This window comes from Alligator mississippiensis, chromosome 3 (assembly GCF_030867095.1).
Source record: "Alligator mississippiensis isolate rAllMis1 chromosome 3, rAllMis1, whole genome shotgun sequence".
Taxonomy (NCBI): Eukaryota; Metazoa; Chordata; order Crocodylia; family Alligatoridae; genus Alligator; species Alligator mississippiensis.
In genome coordinates this window covers 93,333,434-93,349,874 of record NC_081826.1, presented here as the reverse complement: position 1 = coordinate 93,349,874, position 16,441 = coordinate 93,333,434, and the positions used below count along the sequence as shown (strand labels likewise).

The 16,441-nt window shown below is 45.5% G+C and overlaps 1 protein-coding gene across 4 annotated transcripts in view; it reads left to right on the top strand.

Moving 5' to 3' along the window:
• The window catches only part of LAMA1 (laminin subunit alpha 1), a 168,260-nt gene that overhangs the window by 91,278 nt on the left and 60,541 nt on the right, over positions 1–16,441 (top strand). For 3 of the 4 annotated variants that reach the window (XM_019490435.2, XM_019490434.2, XM_019490436.2), the window contains exons 20-24: positions 8,542–8,648; positions 9,029–9,209; positions 11,385–11,521; positions 13,143–13,226; positions 13,799–14,035. In XM_019490435.2, coding sequence (XP_019345980.1) covers positions 8,542–8,648; positions 9,029–9,209; positions 11,385–11,521; positions 13,143–13,226; positions 13,799–14,035 — 746 coding nt within the window. The remainder of the gene's footprint in view (positions 1–8,541; positions 8,649–9,028; positions 9,210–11,384; positions 11,522–13,142; positions 13,227–13,798; positions 14,036–16,441) is intronic. The other variant, XM_006262939.4, reaches the window with a different exon arrangement.

Here is a 16,441-nt window from a genome sequence, read left to right as displayed (position 1 = left end):
AGGGGTTTATGGGAAACTGCACCTCAAGCTGCTGACAAGCAAAACTTGTATCATGTCTGTTAGTTAAGACACAGTGAGGTGAAAACTGCAGGGATGGTAGCCTATGCTGAGGCCATGGAGCCTGCCAGCTTTCAAGGAGCTACATGCTGGGGGATCTGGGAAACTGCACCTCAGGCTGCTGACAAGCAAAACTCGTGACATGGGTGACACTGTGTGCGTGTTAAGGTGCGCTGTCACTGGTGCTGGGGCCTGTACACGACACGGTAGTGTACCCCAGTGAGGTCTCCTACTCCCCTAAAGCCTCATTCTGGTCCACCACTTTAAATAACAATAGGTAATAAGCAGTACACTGCAGCACAGTAGCACTAGCATCTCAGGCAGCCAAACTGTCACAGACTAGAGCCTTTCTTTCCTTTCCTACAGAAGCTTCTTCTCCAGCAGCTGCCAGAGAACTCTCCCTGCCAGCCCCAGCCCTGGGGCTTAATGTGCCCAGGGCCCTGTGTCCTTCCGGTCAGCTGACTGGGGACAGGTGCTAGGGATGTTGGTCTAAGGGCTTGGCACTGACAGACAAGGTTCTTTGGGTCAATCTGGTATCTTTTAGTAGACCAACTGAATAGTTAGAGAAATATATCTTAGCAAGCTTTCGGTTTCATAGATTCATAGATGTTAGGGTCAGAAGGGACCTCAATAGATCATCGAGTCCGACTGCCTGCATAAGCAGGAAAGAGTGCTGGGTCTAGATGACCCCAGCTAGATACTCATCTAACCTCCTCTTGAAGACCCCCAGGGTAGGGGAGAGCACCACCTCCCTTGGGAGCCCGTTCCAGACCTTGGCCACTCGAACTGTGAAGAAGTTCTTCCTAATGTCCAATCTAAATCTGCTCTCTGCTAGCTTGTGGCCATTGTTTCTTGTAACCCCCGGGGGCGCCTTGGTGAATAAATACTCACCAATTCCCTTCTGTGCCCCCGTGATGAACTTATAGGCAGCCACAAGGTCGCCTCTCACCCTTCTCTTGCGGAGGCTGAAAAAGTCCAGTTTCTCTAGTCTCTCCTCGTAGGGCTTGGTCTGCAGGCCCTTGACCATACGAGTTGCCCTTCTCTGGACCCTCTCCAGGTTATCCGCATCCTTCTTGAAGTGTGGCGCCCAGAATTGCACGTAGTACTCCAACTGCGGTCTGACCAGCGCCCGATAGAGGGGAAGTATCACCTCCCTGGACCTATTCGTCATGCATCTGCTGATGCACGATAAAGTGCCATTGGCTTTTCTGATGGCTTCGTCACACTGCCGGCTCATGTTCATCTTGGAGTCCACTACGACTCCAAGATCCCTTTCTACCTCTGTGCCACCGAGCAGGTCATTCCCTAGGCTGTAGGTGTGCTGGACATTTTTCCTCCCTAGGTGCAGCACTTTGCATTTCTCCTTGTTGAACTGCATCCTGTTGTTTTCTGCCCACTTGTCCAACCTATCCAGGTCTGCCTGCAGCTGTTCCCTGCCCTCCGGCGTGTCCACTTCTCCCCATAGCTTTGTGTCATCTGCAAACTTGGACAGAGTACATTTGACTCCCTCTTCCAAGTCGCTGATGAAGACATTAAAGAGTATCGGTCCAAGGACCGAGCCCTGTGGGACCCCACTGCCCACACCCTTCCAGGTCGAGACCGACCCATCCACCACGACTCTTTGGGTGCGACCCTCTAGCCAATTCGCCACCCACCGGACTGTGTAGTCATCCACATCACAGCCTCTTAACTTGTTCACCAGTGTGGGGTGGGATACCGTATCGAAGGCCTTCCTGAAGTCTAAGTATACGACATCCACCCCTCCTCCTGTGTCCAGGCATTTCATAACCTGGTCACAGAAAGAGACTAGATTGGTCAGGAACGATCTGCCCGCCACAAACCCATGCTGGTTTCCCCTCAGCATAATTTGCCCTGCCGGGCTCTCACAAATGTGAGCCTTGATAATTTTTTCAAAGACTTTACCAAGGATGGAGGTGAGACTGACTGGCCTATAGTTGCCCGGGTCCTCCTTCCTCCCCTTTTTGAAAATGGGGACCACGTTAGCCCTTTTCTAGTCTTCTGGGACTTGGCCCATGCGCCACGAGCGTTCGAATATTCCCGCCAGTGGCTCTGCAATGATGTCGGCCAGTGCCTTCAGCACCCTCGGATGGAGCTCATCCGGGCCTGCTGACTTAAAGGCATCCAGTTCTTCCAAGTGACTCTGCACCACCTCAGGATCTACGTATGGAAGTCTGGCGCCTTGCTGCTGCCTCTCTACAACCCCAGTGAGAGACTTGTCGTGCCCCTCACTTAGGAACACTGAGGCAAAGAACTCGTTGAGGAGTTCAGCCTTGTCCCCCCTATCTGTCACCAATTGTTTCTGCCCATTTAGCAGCGGTCCTATTCCTCCCTGGGCCTTCCTTTTACTCCCAATATAGCTAAAAAACAATTTCTTGTTGTCTTTTACTTGGGTTGCCATCCTCAGCTCCATGGTAGCTTTGGCCCGCCTAACTGCCTCCCTACAAGCACGAGCAGAGGAGGTATATTCATCTTTAGTGATCTCACCCTGTTTCCACTTTTTATGTGCTCCCCTTTTGGCCCTTAGGCTGCCCTGGATTTCTCTGGTCAGCCATGGAAGCCTCCTGGCCCCTTTCCCTTTTTTGCCTCGCTCGGGGATCGTCTTGCTTTGTGCCCGAAGGATCGTTTCCTTTAGGCACAGCCACTCTTCTTGGGCTCCCATCCCTTCAAAACTCCTACTCTGCAGTGCGTCCTTGACTAATCGCCTGAGTGCATTGAGATCAGCTTTCCTAAAGTCTAGCACTTTCACCCTACTAGTTACCTTACCCACTCGCCGTCTTATGTTGAATTCTATTATAAGGTGATCACTGTCTCCCAAATGGCTACCGATCTGGAGGTCCCCTATCATGTCATCTCCCATTGCCAATACCAGATCCAGTATGGCATTCCCCCTAGTGGGACCATGCACCTCCTGTGTCAGGTGGAGGTCCTGTACACTGGTTAGAAACCTGCGTGAGCGATGGGACCTTGCTGTCTGCGTCTCCCAGCAGATGTCCAGGTAGTTTAGGTCCCCCATGACTACTGCCTCTTTAGCTTTTATGGTCTCCGAGAGTTGCCTCAGGAGCCCCGCATCTATTTCTTCCCCTTGGTGTGGGGGTCTGTAGCAGACCCCTACCACCAAATCCCTTTCTCCTTGCCCCCCATGTAGCCTAACCCACAATCCTTCTACTTCCTCAACCTCGGATTCTGTCTTGATGAGGGTTGATGTATATTGCTCACTGACATAAAGTGCAACCCTCCCCCCCCTTTCTTCCCCGACCTGTCCTTTCTGTACAATCTATAGCCCTCAATATGTACCGCCCAGTCATGGGATGAATCCCACCAGGTCTCTTGTAGCCCCACTAAGTCATAGGTGTTTAGTGCAAGCAGGAGCGCTAGTTCATCCTGCTTTTTCCCCATGCTCCTAGCACTAGTATATAGGCACTTGAGCCCTGCGACTGGTGCCTTTGCTGCCCCCCCGCTCCGAGTCCCAAGGGGCCCATTGTTTCTTACCTTCTTGTTTCTTACCTGTTCTGTAGTGCTGGTCTCCCCATGGCTTTCAGGTTTCCAATGTTCTCCTTCTTCAGGCTGGGCTGTCCTTGTGGGTGCCACATGGTTTGGTGGTCCACAGCTTCCCCTTCCCTCGTACTCCCCTCCCCCCGACGAGCCTAGTTTAAAGCCCGCCGGAGGAGATCCGCCAACCTAGTAGAAAACACATGCTTACCTTTGGGGGACAGGTGAAGCCCATCCCAGCTGAGCATGTCCCTCGTCGTGATGTGCGGGTCATTGTCCAGGAAGCCGAAGCCTGCCTCGAGACACCACTGCCGAAGCCGCCAGTTGGTTTCTTGGATGCAGTTCTCCTGCCGTCTTCCTCGTCCGGTCACTGGTAGGATGGAAGAGAAAACCACCTGTGCACCGAACTCCTTCCGCACGCCACCCAGAGCACAGTAGTCCGCCATCAGGTGATCGGGGGTTCTCCTGGCCACATCATTAGTACCGACACGGACTAGGACCATGGGGTAGTAATCGGTGGGCTTGATCCTGGCTTGGATTACCTCCGTCACATTCCGAATCTTTGCTCCAGGGAGGCAGCATACCTCTTGTGCCGAGGGGTCCTGGCGACAGATGGGTCCTTCCGTACCTCTCAGGATGGAGGCGCCTATGACGAGCACTCGTCGCCTCCTCCTCTGGGTCCTCGTGGATCTCTTGATCTGTTCGGAGTGTGAAGAACGTGGTGTTTCTTCTTGCCCAAGGGTTTCCTCCTCCCCTTCCATCTCCTGCAGGGTTGCCAGGGCCTCGTACCTGTTCACCAGTCGGACTGGAGAAGCTGGTACCAGTTTGCTGCGAGCTGCTCTGGTCCTGGCTGTGACCGTCTGCCACTCTGCTGTGGAGGGCACTCCCCGGGCTGCTTCTTCCTTGGGTGCCTGGGCCTGCAGGGAAAGGAAATAACTGGTTGAAAAACCCTTTGTCAGGCTGAGAAAGCACCTGCAGTTGGTGTGTGTGTGCGTGCTGTTCCTGGACGGAAGGAATAGTAAAGAAGCCAGAGGCTGACATGCAATGCAGGCAAGAAAGCCAGTCAGTGAAAATGGAAATGGAGGCGTTGGGGGGAGAGGGGAAGGACAGGTTGGGATGGGGGAGGAAGAGAGACGTAGCAGCGCAGGTAAAAGTGGAGAGGTGCGTGGGGAGTCAGATGTCTGGCAAGTTGTAGTGTGTCAGAATTCCACTGTCTGTATTGAGTCCATGAGTTTCTGTACCTAGGAGGCTGATGAAGTGAAGTTCATAGGCCCAGCTGAGGAAAGTGGTTTGTAAATTCAAACAAGCACCGAACCTTGCTAACCTAATCTCATCACCAGAAGCCAACTTCTTACAGCTCAAAACATAAAACCTGCCAACAATCTCCAGTACCCCCACAGACTGTGTGCCAGAATCTATCAAAGATATACCCAACTATCTGTGGGGGCACATTTCTTACAAAAAAAACCCGCTCTATCTCCAGTTTCTCAGGCCTGATCCCGAGAGGGAATTTACAAACCCTCTCCACTTTTACCTGTACTGCTACATCCCTCTCCCCCCACTCTTACCCCAGCCTGGCCCTCACCCCCGATGCCTCCATTTCCATTTTCACTGACTGGCTTTCTTGCCTGCATTGCATGTGAGCCTCTGGCTTCTTTACTATTCCTTCCATCCAAGAACAGCACATACACACACCAACTGCAGATGCTCCCTCAGCCTGACCAAAGGTTTTTCAACTCTAAAGCTGGCATGCCAGGCAGCTAAGCTGAGCTCATCTGGAGCCTCACAACTCCACTGCAACCAGCACGCCTCAGGCCTGTCCAAGACATGACAGATCTGGGCTCTTCCCAGCCAGGACTGTGCATGTGTGTGGTAGCTGGAGTTTATGGCATCTCCTACCTGCCTTTCACCAGGGGGATCCTTGGTCCTGGCATTTCCTGGGGCTGCCACGCCGCCAGCAGTCCCACCAGGCCTCCCCAACCCTGGCAGAGTGCAGCCCAGGATCTGGGGCCTTCTCCATCCCCATAGCCTCAGCCCATACCTCGAAGTTTGTCTTGGCACAGAAGCTCAGCAGGGACATGTTCTTCGCCTGCTGGCTGGTGATGCAGTGAGTGCCCCCTCCAGCTCTGAGAGTGGGACATTAACTGGTGTAAAAAAATAAAACTGAAATAGATGCAGACAGAGTGAGGAGGGTGGAAGTCACTCTGTCTGCAGGAGGAGCTTGGGGAACCCCAGCAGCGGGGGGTTCACCTTCAGGAACACCAGCTGCTCCACCAAACCAGGATTCAAGCAGGTGCGGTGAGGTGTCATAACATCCCCAGCAATGCTGAACACCCTCCCACGTGAAACACTGGTTGGTGGACAGGACAAGTGTTCCTAGGCAGCCGTGGCCAGATCCTGCCACACCTGGCTATGGCTTGCCCAGTAGGCCAAGGGGTCGCAGTCCAGCGGCTCCACATCCTTGGTGAGATAGGTAGCCACCAAAGCCTCAGTGCTACCTGCCTGAGGCTGGGGTCTGGTGCATCTGGACTCCAACGTTGAAGCCATGTCCTTGGCCCACATTGGCAGCAGCTGGCGTGAAGGAGACTGGCTGGTGCTGGTTCAGGGAGTGCTGTCACAGGAAAGTGGATCCCCCTCTTCCACGTCCCCTTGCTTCTGCCATTCTGCCTCCCTGACTGTTGACCAGCACCTGCATCCAGTGATTGAGGGTTTTGGTGCTGCCAGTGCGCATGCTCCCTTTCAGCCAGCACGTGGTCCGTACTGGACCGCAAGGGATCCAGCCGTCTCCTGATGCCCTCCTTCAGCCACCTCACCAGTGCCTGCACATCTGGTGACAGCAGCTTGCCCCAGCGAGGAACATTGATCCCCTGGAACTTCTCCATCTGGTCTCAAGTTCCCTCACTATGGGGATCACCTGGCTAAGGAGGGCATCGGCAGTGCTGAGGGTCTTGGTGGCCTCAAGGAATATATGTCGTCGTCTTCTTCTCTGATGTATGACTGTGTCTGACATTTTCTGTGTTGCGTTTACTGTTGTGTGTGTACCTAAAATAATATCTCTTCCTCTTCTTCCTCCTCTTCTTCCTCTTCGACCGAGTATCTGACTTTTGTGTTATGCTAACCTGAATCTATATCTGACTTCTTCTGTGTTGTCTTTAGTCTGTATATAACTAACTATAACTAAAAATATTAATAAGTATATATAATCTCTTCTCTTCTTCTATGAATGTCTGACTTCTTCTGTGTTGTAATAATAGATTCATATAGATATTAGGGTTGGAAGGGACCTCAATAGATCATCGAGTCCATCTGACTTCTTCTATGATGTATGTGTGTGAGTGTGTGTGTGTATGTGCTCCCCTGCACAGTGATGGATCACACTGCCAGGGAAAACAGCTTTCTTTTTAAAAAGTGTTGAACCCCCCACCGAGCAAATATAAATTGAAAGAAATGGATTGGATAGGAATAAGTAGGGGGATTCTAGTTAGTAAGCTACATCCAGTCCTTTCGAAGAACAGAAAGTAGCAGGAGACTGACCAGGTAGGAAGCCAAGCCAGTCCAGTACCTTTCAGATGCTGTTGCTCTGGCAGAAACAGCTCACAAAAGGCACAGAAACCCTGAAGACAGAGGCTTATGTGCTGTTTCTGTGTCCCTCCCCCAGAGCACTGGGATTGGAAGGGGAGTCAGGGAAAGATCTCAGTCACTGGCTGGCTGGAGATGTCAGTTTCCCCCCCTACTCCCCCTCCCTCTTCTCAGATTCTATTTCTCTGAAAGACTGCCTTCCAAATCTCCAAATCTTCTCCGAATTGATTCGGAGCCTCTGAATCGATTCAGAGGTTTTTTGTCGTCTTCTGATTCTATTTGGATTTGGTGATTTGGCCTCCGAATCAGGCCAAATCTTCTCTGAATCAAATTGCAGACCGAAGCTTTGCACATCCCTATTACTTACTACTCACTTTCAGGTTATGCATACTAAACTTTTCCTATTCTGGAGTGTTTGTTGCTTGTGGGGCTGAATGTACTGTGGATGTAGCATACTCTTTTCATGGAAATGGGAGGTTTGTTGCTTAACAGTAACAGTCTAGTAGATTCAAGAGTATTAGTGACTGATTTTTGCAGTGGTCTTCCTCTACAATCAAAATGCTGGCCATGACACATGCATGGTCTGGATGATGCTGGAACAAAGCACACAGTAGTGTGTAAAATGATATTGCTAAACCTTTATCTTGAACACTATATGTAAATCACAGTAACGTACTAGATCTGATTACTAGTGTGCATGGCTAAAATTACTAAGCAGAGATTAATTCCCCTTTTGTAGGAAAAACAGCATCACAAAGGATTTTTACAGCATATAAATGTGCAAAGTATATATTCTCTGTGATTAAAACAGAGTCACTGCATGCATTCTTCACTTGTCAGCTATATCTTTTTTTCATCATAGAGCTCTAGACTGGCATTAGCATAACTCAGCTATGTATATTGTAAATCAGAAGGCTGGATTCCGCTATTAGATGCACAAACATATATCCATTGTTATCCTTCCAATTCAGAGGAATTAATAGAGGGTAACAGGGGGTAGAATTTAACTCTTAATAAGTAGGAAAATACAAAAACCATTAGACCATTCTATTTTCCCTTTCAAATATAGAATTATGTGATCTTTTCAATGTATCCTTGGGTGGGGAGGAGGAGAATATGCAATGAACAAAGAATTTTACTTGGGATTTTTGTATTGAGCCTGTGTTCCTCAGGATGGCCTTTCTGATTAACTTGGTGCATCTCTGCTTATGCAACAACTTTTTTCTCTGGGCCAGCCAGTGTACCTATTGCAGATAAGTAGGTGCATTAATATATGAAAGCTAAATTGTTACATTTGCTTCTAATATAAAGAGCTGCTGTTCTGTTTAATTAGTATCTGATACCCATGTATTTCAATAGATTTTTCTCTTGTTGTCTCTTTTTATGCCTTTTAAGTCTGTGAATGCCATCTGAATGGTTCACTTTCCAGCATTTGCCATCATGAGACTGGCTTCTGTTACTGCAAACCAAATGTGACTGGACAAAGATGTGATAAATGCTTGGTAAGAAAAGAGTTCACCTATAGCTAACGTATATTTTCCAGTATCAGTTTCTATCCATTCAGTGACATCACCATTTCATGGTGAAGACAAAAAGAATTTCTGAGTTAAGTATGTAGTGAGTAATGTTATACTCCTCTTTTCAAAGACTCCTGGGGATTTTAATTCACAACTTAGAGCATGGGGAGTATATCAGAAACAGTAAATGGATAATATTTGGGATTCCTTTACCTTCCTGCTATTGCCAAACAAAACCTGCAAATGTTCATGCAGGCCAAATGGCAGTAGATAATACAAAGTAATAAAAAGAAAATGAGAGACTATTTTTCACTTTCAGTGAGATATGAAATTTAATTGAAACATGTTTCCTTCCTGTCCAACAGAATGGTTATTATGGCTTGAATACTGGACTTGGCTGCCTTCCTTGCGGTTGTAGTCAATCTGGATCAGTCTCTGAGGATTGTAATGACGAGGGCCAGTGTCACTGTGTACTAGGAGTGGCTGGGGAAAAGTGTGATCGCTGTGCTCAGGGCTTCCATACATTCCAGGATGGTGGTTGTACACGTAAGCTCTCATCTATGTTCCACTCTGGGAATTTCTTTTGACAAAGGATTTTATGTTACACTTCGTATGTTACTTACTCTTCTGGAAACATCAGTTGTTTCAAGAAATATTCTCAAAACCTTGCCAGTAGAACAGTCCCCCAGTACGTCTGCTAGGAAATGTTTTTTAAAACTCCTTGATTTTTTTTTATGGTCTGGTTCTTTGTAAAAAATGATGACAGGAAATATCAGGAGATTATAAAAATGTTACAGTATAAATGTTCAGTTTTAAAATAGCAATAATCTTGCCAAAAATCTCTCCATTCCAACAAAGAATATAGAAAGCAATTATTTCCTTTCTTCCCTCTGCCACAATGTAAAATCTAATAAATTAACTCTGTAGATTTGAGCCTGTATTTTTCTTTCTCTCTTTTTCCCCCCTGCAATTCATGTGCTTTTGAGTTTGACAAGACATATAAAGGATTAAATTTACACATCTGGTTATAATCCAGTTTTGAGCCATAGTATGGTGTTATGTTAGTCCAAACCTGAACAAATCCCATTTCAATAAGTGGAAGATCATATTAAAATATCTATTTCAACACACCATAACCAAAGGAATGCCTACATGTCTCTTATCTGACTGAAAACATTTCCTTTGGGTCTTACAAAACACTGGTGTAATATGCTATGAGATTGTGTGATGAGAAAAAATACCTTTGTGCATATTTTAGGAATTAAAACCAGGACTGTTAAAGGGATCTAGCTTTCTTGGGTGACTGCAAATTCCAGCCCTTAATCTGGCCATCAGCTCATATACCAAAGGAATCTGACCAATTTTTTAGATGTTTCTGGAGGCATTTGTAGAGTGTTTTTCATCATTACATCTGAGCAGTTAGGCCTATAAAGGTAAAAAAAAAAAAAAAATGGAGTAAAAGCTTCCATGTAAAGGTTGTCATTTCCATTCAATCATCAATGAAATTGTTTTGACTATATCTTATGTATACATCAAGCAGAATATAAATATCATGTGAAAGAATGCCTACATGTCTAAGAAAGCTGCTGAATCTAAAAAATACAGGGAAAAGACAGTCCTGTTCAAACTGAAATAAACATTTCTGTTTTATTTTGCAAAAAATGGGAAATATTTTTAGGTCAACCTAAAGCATTGTGTTCCACCCAAAATAAGTGTTTTGTGTGTTTTTGGTGAACAGGTAGGTTATTTAGCCCTCTTCTATCCATTTTCTTTCTTTTACATTTAGGTCCATTTTAGAATATAAGTTTTCTGTTTGCAAGGACAGGTCAGAACATTTTGTTTAGAAAATGATCTTAAGATGTCAAAATGCAGTATTTCCCTATTTAAAGATACCCTCCTTTTTTAGGGAAATATATTTATCCATTTGCCTTTTGTTGGTGAATTTAGGGTGAATGCAAATTTGCAGCATTTTACTGGGTCTTTATCTCCAAGGGAGGCTGGAGGGGACAAGACAGTTGCATTCCCTCCATTCAGAACAGCTCAGAGACTACTGCTTCCTATTCTACTGGGGATGCACAGACTCCTAAATGGGTAGAGAGAAGAGCCCTCTATCTCATGAAGCCAAAGAGATAAGCTGTACCATATGATAGATTGTGCCTGACAGGAATAGTTAAACCTATTGAAGACCAAAATTATGTTCACAATTTGTTCCTCAGTTATTCTGGCTGTTAAGGAGCTTCTATTGGAAAGAGTGGCTGGTAATGTATAATTCAGGAAAGCAAGGCTTTCAATTCATTTTGATGCTCACCTGTAATCAGAGGGCTCCTACAGATGTGCAGGGAGCCTGCTCTGATGTGCTGGAAATTCAGTGTGTCAGAGCAGACTCGATTGATTGATTCTGCTGGAACATGGAAATCGATGTGCTTCAGCAGCCTTCTGCGTCGTGTGTATCAGTGTTCCTGTGTGTTCTCGTGGTGAAAAAAATGGTGGTGGAGTGCTTTGAAATAAAACACATTCAATGAGCTTTAGTTCAGAACACCCCAACAGCATTTTTTCAGCATGGGGATGCATTGGGACACTGATGGATATGAAATATGGTCACTTTTAATTAGCACAGCTCGCTAATTAAAGCACTCAGTGCCGCATCGCAGAGCATGTGTAAAAATGCCTAGAGAGCCTAACAGTGGGAAAACTAGTCTTATGGTCCAATTTCTCTTGCAGCTTGCAATTGTCCTCATACTCAGAACAACTGTGATGCAGATTCTGGCCAATGTATCTGCCCCCCTCACACAGAAGGACCAAAATGTGAACTCTGTAAGGAAAACTACTGGAGACATGATTCTGAGCTTGGCTGCAAGGTATTGCATGCTTGCTAAAAAGCTACAGTTGTTTAAATGATAATTAGCATTGTTCTGAAGGATTTACCAATAAGTAAATTGGTTGGGATTGGCTGCTCATTTTGTTTGGCTCATTCTTTGTTGCCTGACTTGAAACTTGAGTGGTTACTAGCTGGGTGCTCTGGAGTTTTGAAAAATAGGCAACTAATTATAGTACATGCACTGGGCAGCAGTAACGGTCCTATTAATATTTACAGTGTTTCTTTCTGACTAACAAATTATGTGGTTGTTCGGCAATAATTATTGGCAATAAGAAAGTTGATTTATGTGCCGTAGAGTAGCTATAATATTTTGTTCTTAAGACCTATGGAACTTAGGATGTCATTAATGCCATCATACATGTTTTTTACAAATGTTTTAAGAAAATTTGTGTGCTGATTTCTGCTCCCTGTCTGGGGAAAAAAAATCATCCTTAACACTGTGATGATGATGAACTTGAATGGCATAGCTTGCAGGGCTGATCTCAAAGGATTTCAGTCTGTTATCACTCTAGCAATACCCCCTTCTGAACTCCCCAGTAATGTCAGCTAAAATTTTATAATTAAGCAGTACAGTGCCAACTTAGAACAGATTCCAGAGAACTGTAACCAACTGGGAGCCTATTCATTTTTAGACAATTAAACTCAACCAGTAAATTCCTCCCAGAAAAGGCACAGGGCCAGCATTTAGTATAATCATAACATGTCTTCTGGCATTTTACTAATCAAAGTCCAGTTGAACATGCTGTTGTGTCTCTTTTAGGAATCTGCACGGAGAGTCAAACCTGCTGCTATTGTGCAGGGCAGAGTTTATAGCCAGTTTAGCACACAGCTGTACTGTTGCTTTGCTTTCACAGCTCTTTAAATCAGGATTATAATATGTTCTAATAATCTCTCAATGAAACCTTCAATCTCATTCATTTGTAATTTTGCTTGGTTGTTTGACAACCAAGCCTTAAATCAACGTAACATTTGCAGCAAACATTTCAACATTTTAGTGCTGGTATTGACTGTGTCCCTCTGTGTGCATCCAGCAGGAGGAGAAGTTGAGAGGCATAAATCCTCCTGCATTTTTCCATACGGAAGTGTCACTCCACAGCATAAGCCAAATGGGCCAGTGCATGACTGGTAGAATCACACACACACCAGTTACATGACTCAGCCATGTCCTAGGCTAGGTACATACGTTCAAAAAGCCCAAGGCAGAATCAATCCAAATTACACAGTTCTCTGTAAACAGCATATTTTAGATTATTGGTAGCAAAGAAAACACACGTTCACCCTTTGTTTGGGGTGGAGGACAAATCTTAGACCAGGTTCCTCCATTTTTAAACCAGTCGATGTGTGCCAAGCTTCTGTTTGCTTATGGGTATAGATTGATCTCCAGGCAATTATGTCAGTAAAAGTGTAATGTCTATAAGAGGCCATAGTGACTTTTCATGCTGATATAGTGAAATGTTACATGTTCATAGAAAGGCCATGCATTCAGTTTAGCTAAACCTTTAGCCATATTTTTTTCTTTACCATATCATCACATTACAATTTGTGTGGGGTTACTTACATTATGAAAACTTATTTGAAAGTTTCTCCTTGCCATCAAACAGTGTACCTCAGGGCTCAATCCTCAGCCACCGGGCAAGAAAAAGATATGGTGCACTCCATGCACTCCTCCCTGCTTTTCATCTCTGGTACGTCCTCTACGTGACCTCTGGAAGAAGTGGGAGTGCAAGTATGGTACAGCCAGCTATTCTGGCTTTGCAACACCCCAGGAGTCCCCACTGGTAACAGGATTCTTCATTTGCCCCTTACACTGGGCACCTTTGCAGTGCTCAGCAGCATGAAACAGCCAGAATGGATTGTAATCAACTTACATGACTAGTGTGTTTCACCTTGGCAGATGTTACGGCAGAGTTAATTATTCCTTAAAGTGTTTTTTCTTATCTTTTTAAATGCAGGTAAATGTTGAAGTGAATTCAAATTGTCAACTGCATTTAACATCCATTAAGATGCAGTTAAAATTCAACACTACCATATAGTGTTAAGGAAATACCAATTTGTTCTGTAAAAAGAAAACACAAATCACCTCCTTCTGTTAGGAATCTATGCTTCACTGTTGCATAGAAACTTTTGACAATGTTGGAGGTTTTTTTTGTTTTTTGTGTGTGTGGTTGCAACTGTAAATTGACCTTGCAGTTTCTGTTATAGCAGCCATTTAGAAACAACTTTGTTATATCTGAACTCTGTTTGTTTTCCCTTTCAGGCCTGCAATTGCAGTGCTGTTGGTTCAGCCAGTCTCCAGTGTGATTTACTGACTGGTCAGTGCCAATGTAAAAGTGAATTCGGAGGAAAAGACTGCTCCAGGTGTGCTTTAGGCTATAGGGATTACCCAGATTGTGTTTCTTGTGACTGTGAATTGAGTGGGACCAAAGCAGACCAGTGTGAAGAGGGTCAAGGAATCTGCACTTGTGAAGAAGAGACTGGCATTTGTGCCTGCAAGGTATAATATTCATAAATAGCAGAAGATCACTTCCGGGCGTGTATATGTGTTCCTTTCATAGAAATGTAGGACTTATGCTTTTGAGTTTACCTAATAGTGCTCTGTGGCAGGATCAAGAATATATAGAACAGGCCCCCACCCTGCCCCAGGGCAGTGAGGGAGAGGGAGGAGGGGGAAGAGTTCCCCTCTGGGGCTGGGCAGCCCTGTGTGCCAGGAGTCCTGGCCATCAGGCAGCCACTGCGGTAGGCCTGTTGGGGCCTGGCCATGCCCCTCCGCACCCCCCATCTCAGCTCAGCTTCCCTGTGGAAGGGAGGACTGCTCTAGTGCCCCTGGGCTTCTGGTTTGAGCAACTGCAGACATGTGCCGAACGTCTATCCTAGGGGTGGGCAATTATTTTGGGCAGAGGGCTGCTTACTGTGTTTCAGCAAGCCATCGAGGGCCTCATGACAGGCAGCTCAGGGGAGAGTAACATTTTCTAAATTTTTTTAGGGGCCCCGCGGGCTGGATAGAATGGCCTGGCAGGCCGCATCCAGCCCCTGGGTCGCATTTTGCCCACCTCTGGTCTATCCACTTGCAAACTGGTTCACTCTCTGCAGGTTAAACTAACCTGCAAAGACTGAATCAATTCAGGCTCAGGCTTTCTGAATGTGTGTCCCTAGCCTAATGGTTTAGAGATTACTTTGGCTTGGTTAGAAAGTATTCTAAGATAATTTTCGTCAGGGCCTGCCAACTTGAATTATTTTAACTAATCTGCATGTGTTTAAACTGTTCTTCCCTACTCTTGCCTAGACTTGTATCCCTACAATATTATTTGTGAGAAGCACTTATTTATAGCTATTCTTCTTTGTGAAGACTCAAGCAAAAAAGACTGAATATTTCAGCCTTCTTTGCATAATTCAATATTTGCTTGCATTGCTTTGTCTTTTTCTTTCTGTGAATGCACCTGTAGGGCCTTTATTTATTGCCATGTCACTTGTTTGTTCCACTTCCTGATTCTTTATCAGCTCCTCCCTGTAAATCTGAATTAGACTCCTCCTATTCCCTCATCCACTTCCTGAAAAAAAATGATCTTCCCACACACTTCAAGAACCTGCTAGACAGACTGGGTCAGATCCTATTCCACCTGTTGGGTGCCTAAGTGTGATTCTAGTCCAGAGCAACGCATATTTCCTTTTTCCCTGCCTGTCTTCCCTGAATGACCTAGACCCTTATATATCAATATTCCAGACCTGTTATTTATTCCGCTAGGACTCTGTGATCCTGAATAAGTTACAGTTTTGTTCCTGGCCAGAGATTTGCTCTTCTCCTCTTTATCTACTCAAGATTGAATAGCTGTTCTTGATCCTGATGGATGAACAGATGGGGAATGGAGCACACGGTAGCCAGCAGCTAGTCTTCTTCCTGCAGAGTAGTCTTTCATGGTACCATTTCAGTCCTCTCTAGCTGCCAAGCTTCCTAAATCCTGGACATCTATGTATGCATCCTATTAACAAAGTTATCAGTTTTCCCAGATGCTTTGCAGTAAAGCTGTTTCTTTCAACAACTCACCTGCTTCTTGAAAATCTCTACCCACAGGCATTTCTCTCTCTCTTTGTCTGGCTTTGTTTGTCAAGGAAATATAGATAGTTTCCAGCAAGAGAGTATCAGGACTTGGGTGGAAACAGGTGCAGGCAGTGGAAGAGGTAGCAGCAGTGCTCATGAGATGCCATTTTTCTTTTAAAGCAGGGGTTGGCAACCTATGACCTGTGGGCTGGATTCAGCTCACAAAGCCATTAGATCTAGCACAAAGAAGTGGAAGACTTCTGTGGCATTCATTGTCAGGGGACTTCATCTGCACTGTGTCACACTGCAGCTGGGCAGCTGGGTACTTTGCCTGTGATATGCCACCAGGTAGTGGGGAGAAGTCATGGCAGGAGTGACAGTGGCAGCTGGGGCCTAGCACTTCAGACCTGATCTGGGTCATTGCAGCCCACTGCCAGAAAACATTGCCAACTACTGCTCTAGAGTGGTTTTTTCCTTCCAGGATCCCTGTAACAGTAATAAGAAACCTAATTTCTCTTGCCTTCTGCTTTGTAGTCCTATACATCTATTTTTAGCTCAAGGTCATCTTGTTTTGTCAGAATCCTACAGTTTTTGATTAAATAAAACTCTTAGATAACTCAAATGAGGATTTTTGTTAGGAATCCAGGATTAGGCCCAGTTGTATGTTCAGTTTTTAAAGGTAGATTCTTGCTATACTGAATCCTTGCTAAGCTTACAAAGATCCATGGTGCATTCAGATAGTCAAAATCCTATGCAATAATATAAAGAAACCAGTCATTGTTCTATTTCACAACTACAGTGTAACTGTAATACTGAATTCAAATACATAGACTCGTTTTTCTTTTTATTTATGGCAATATGTGA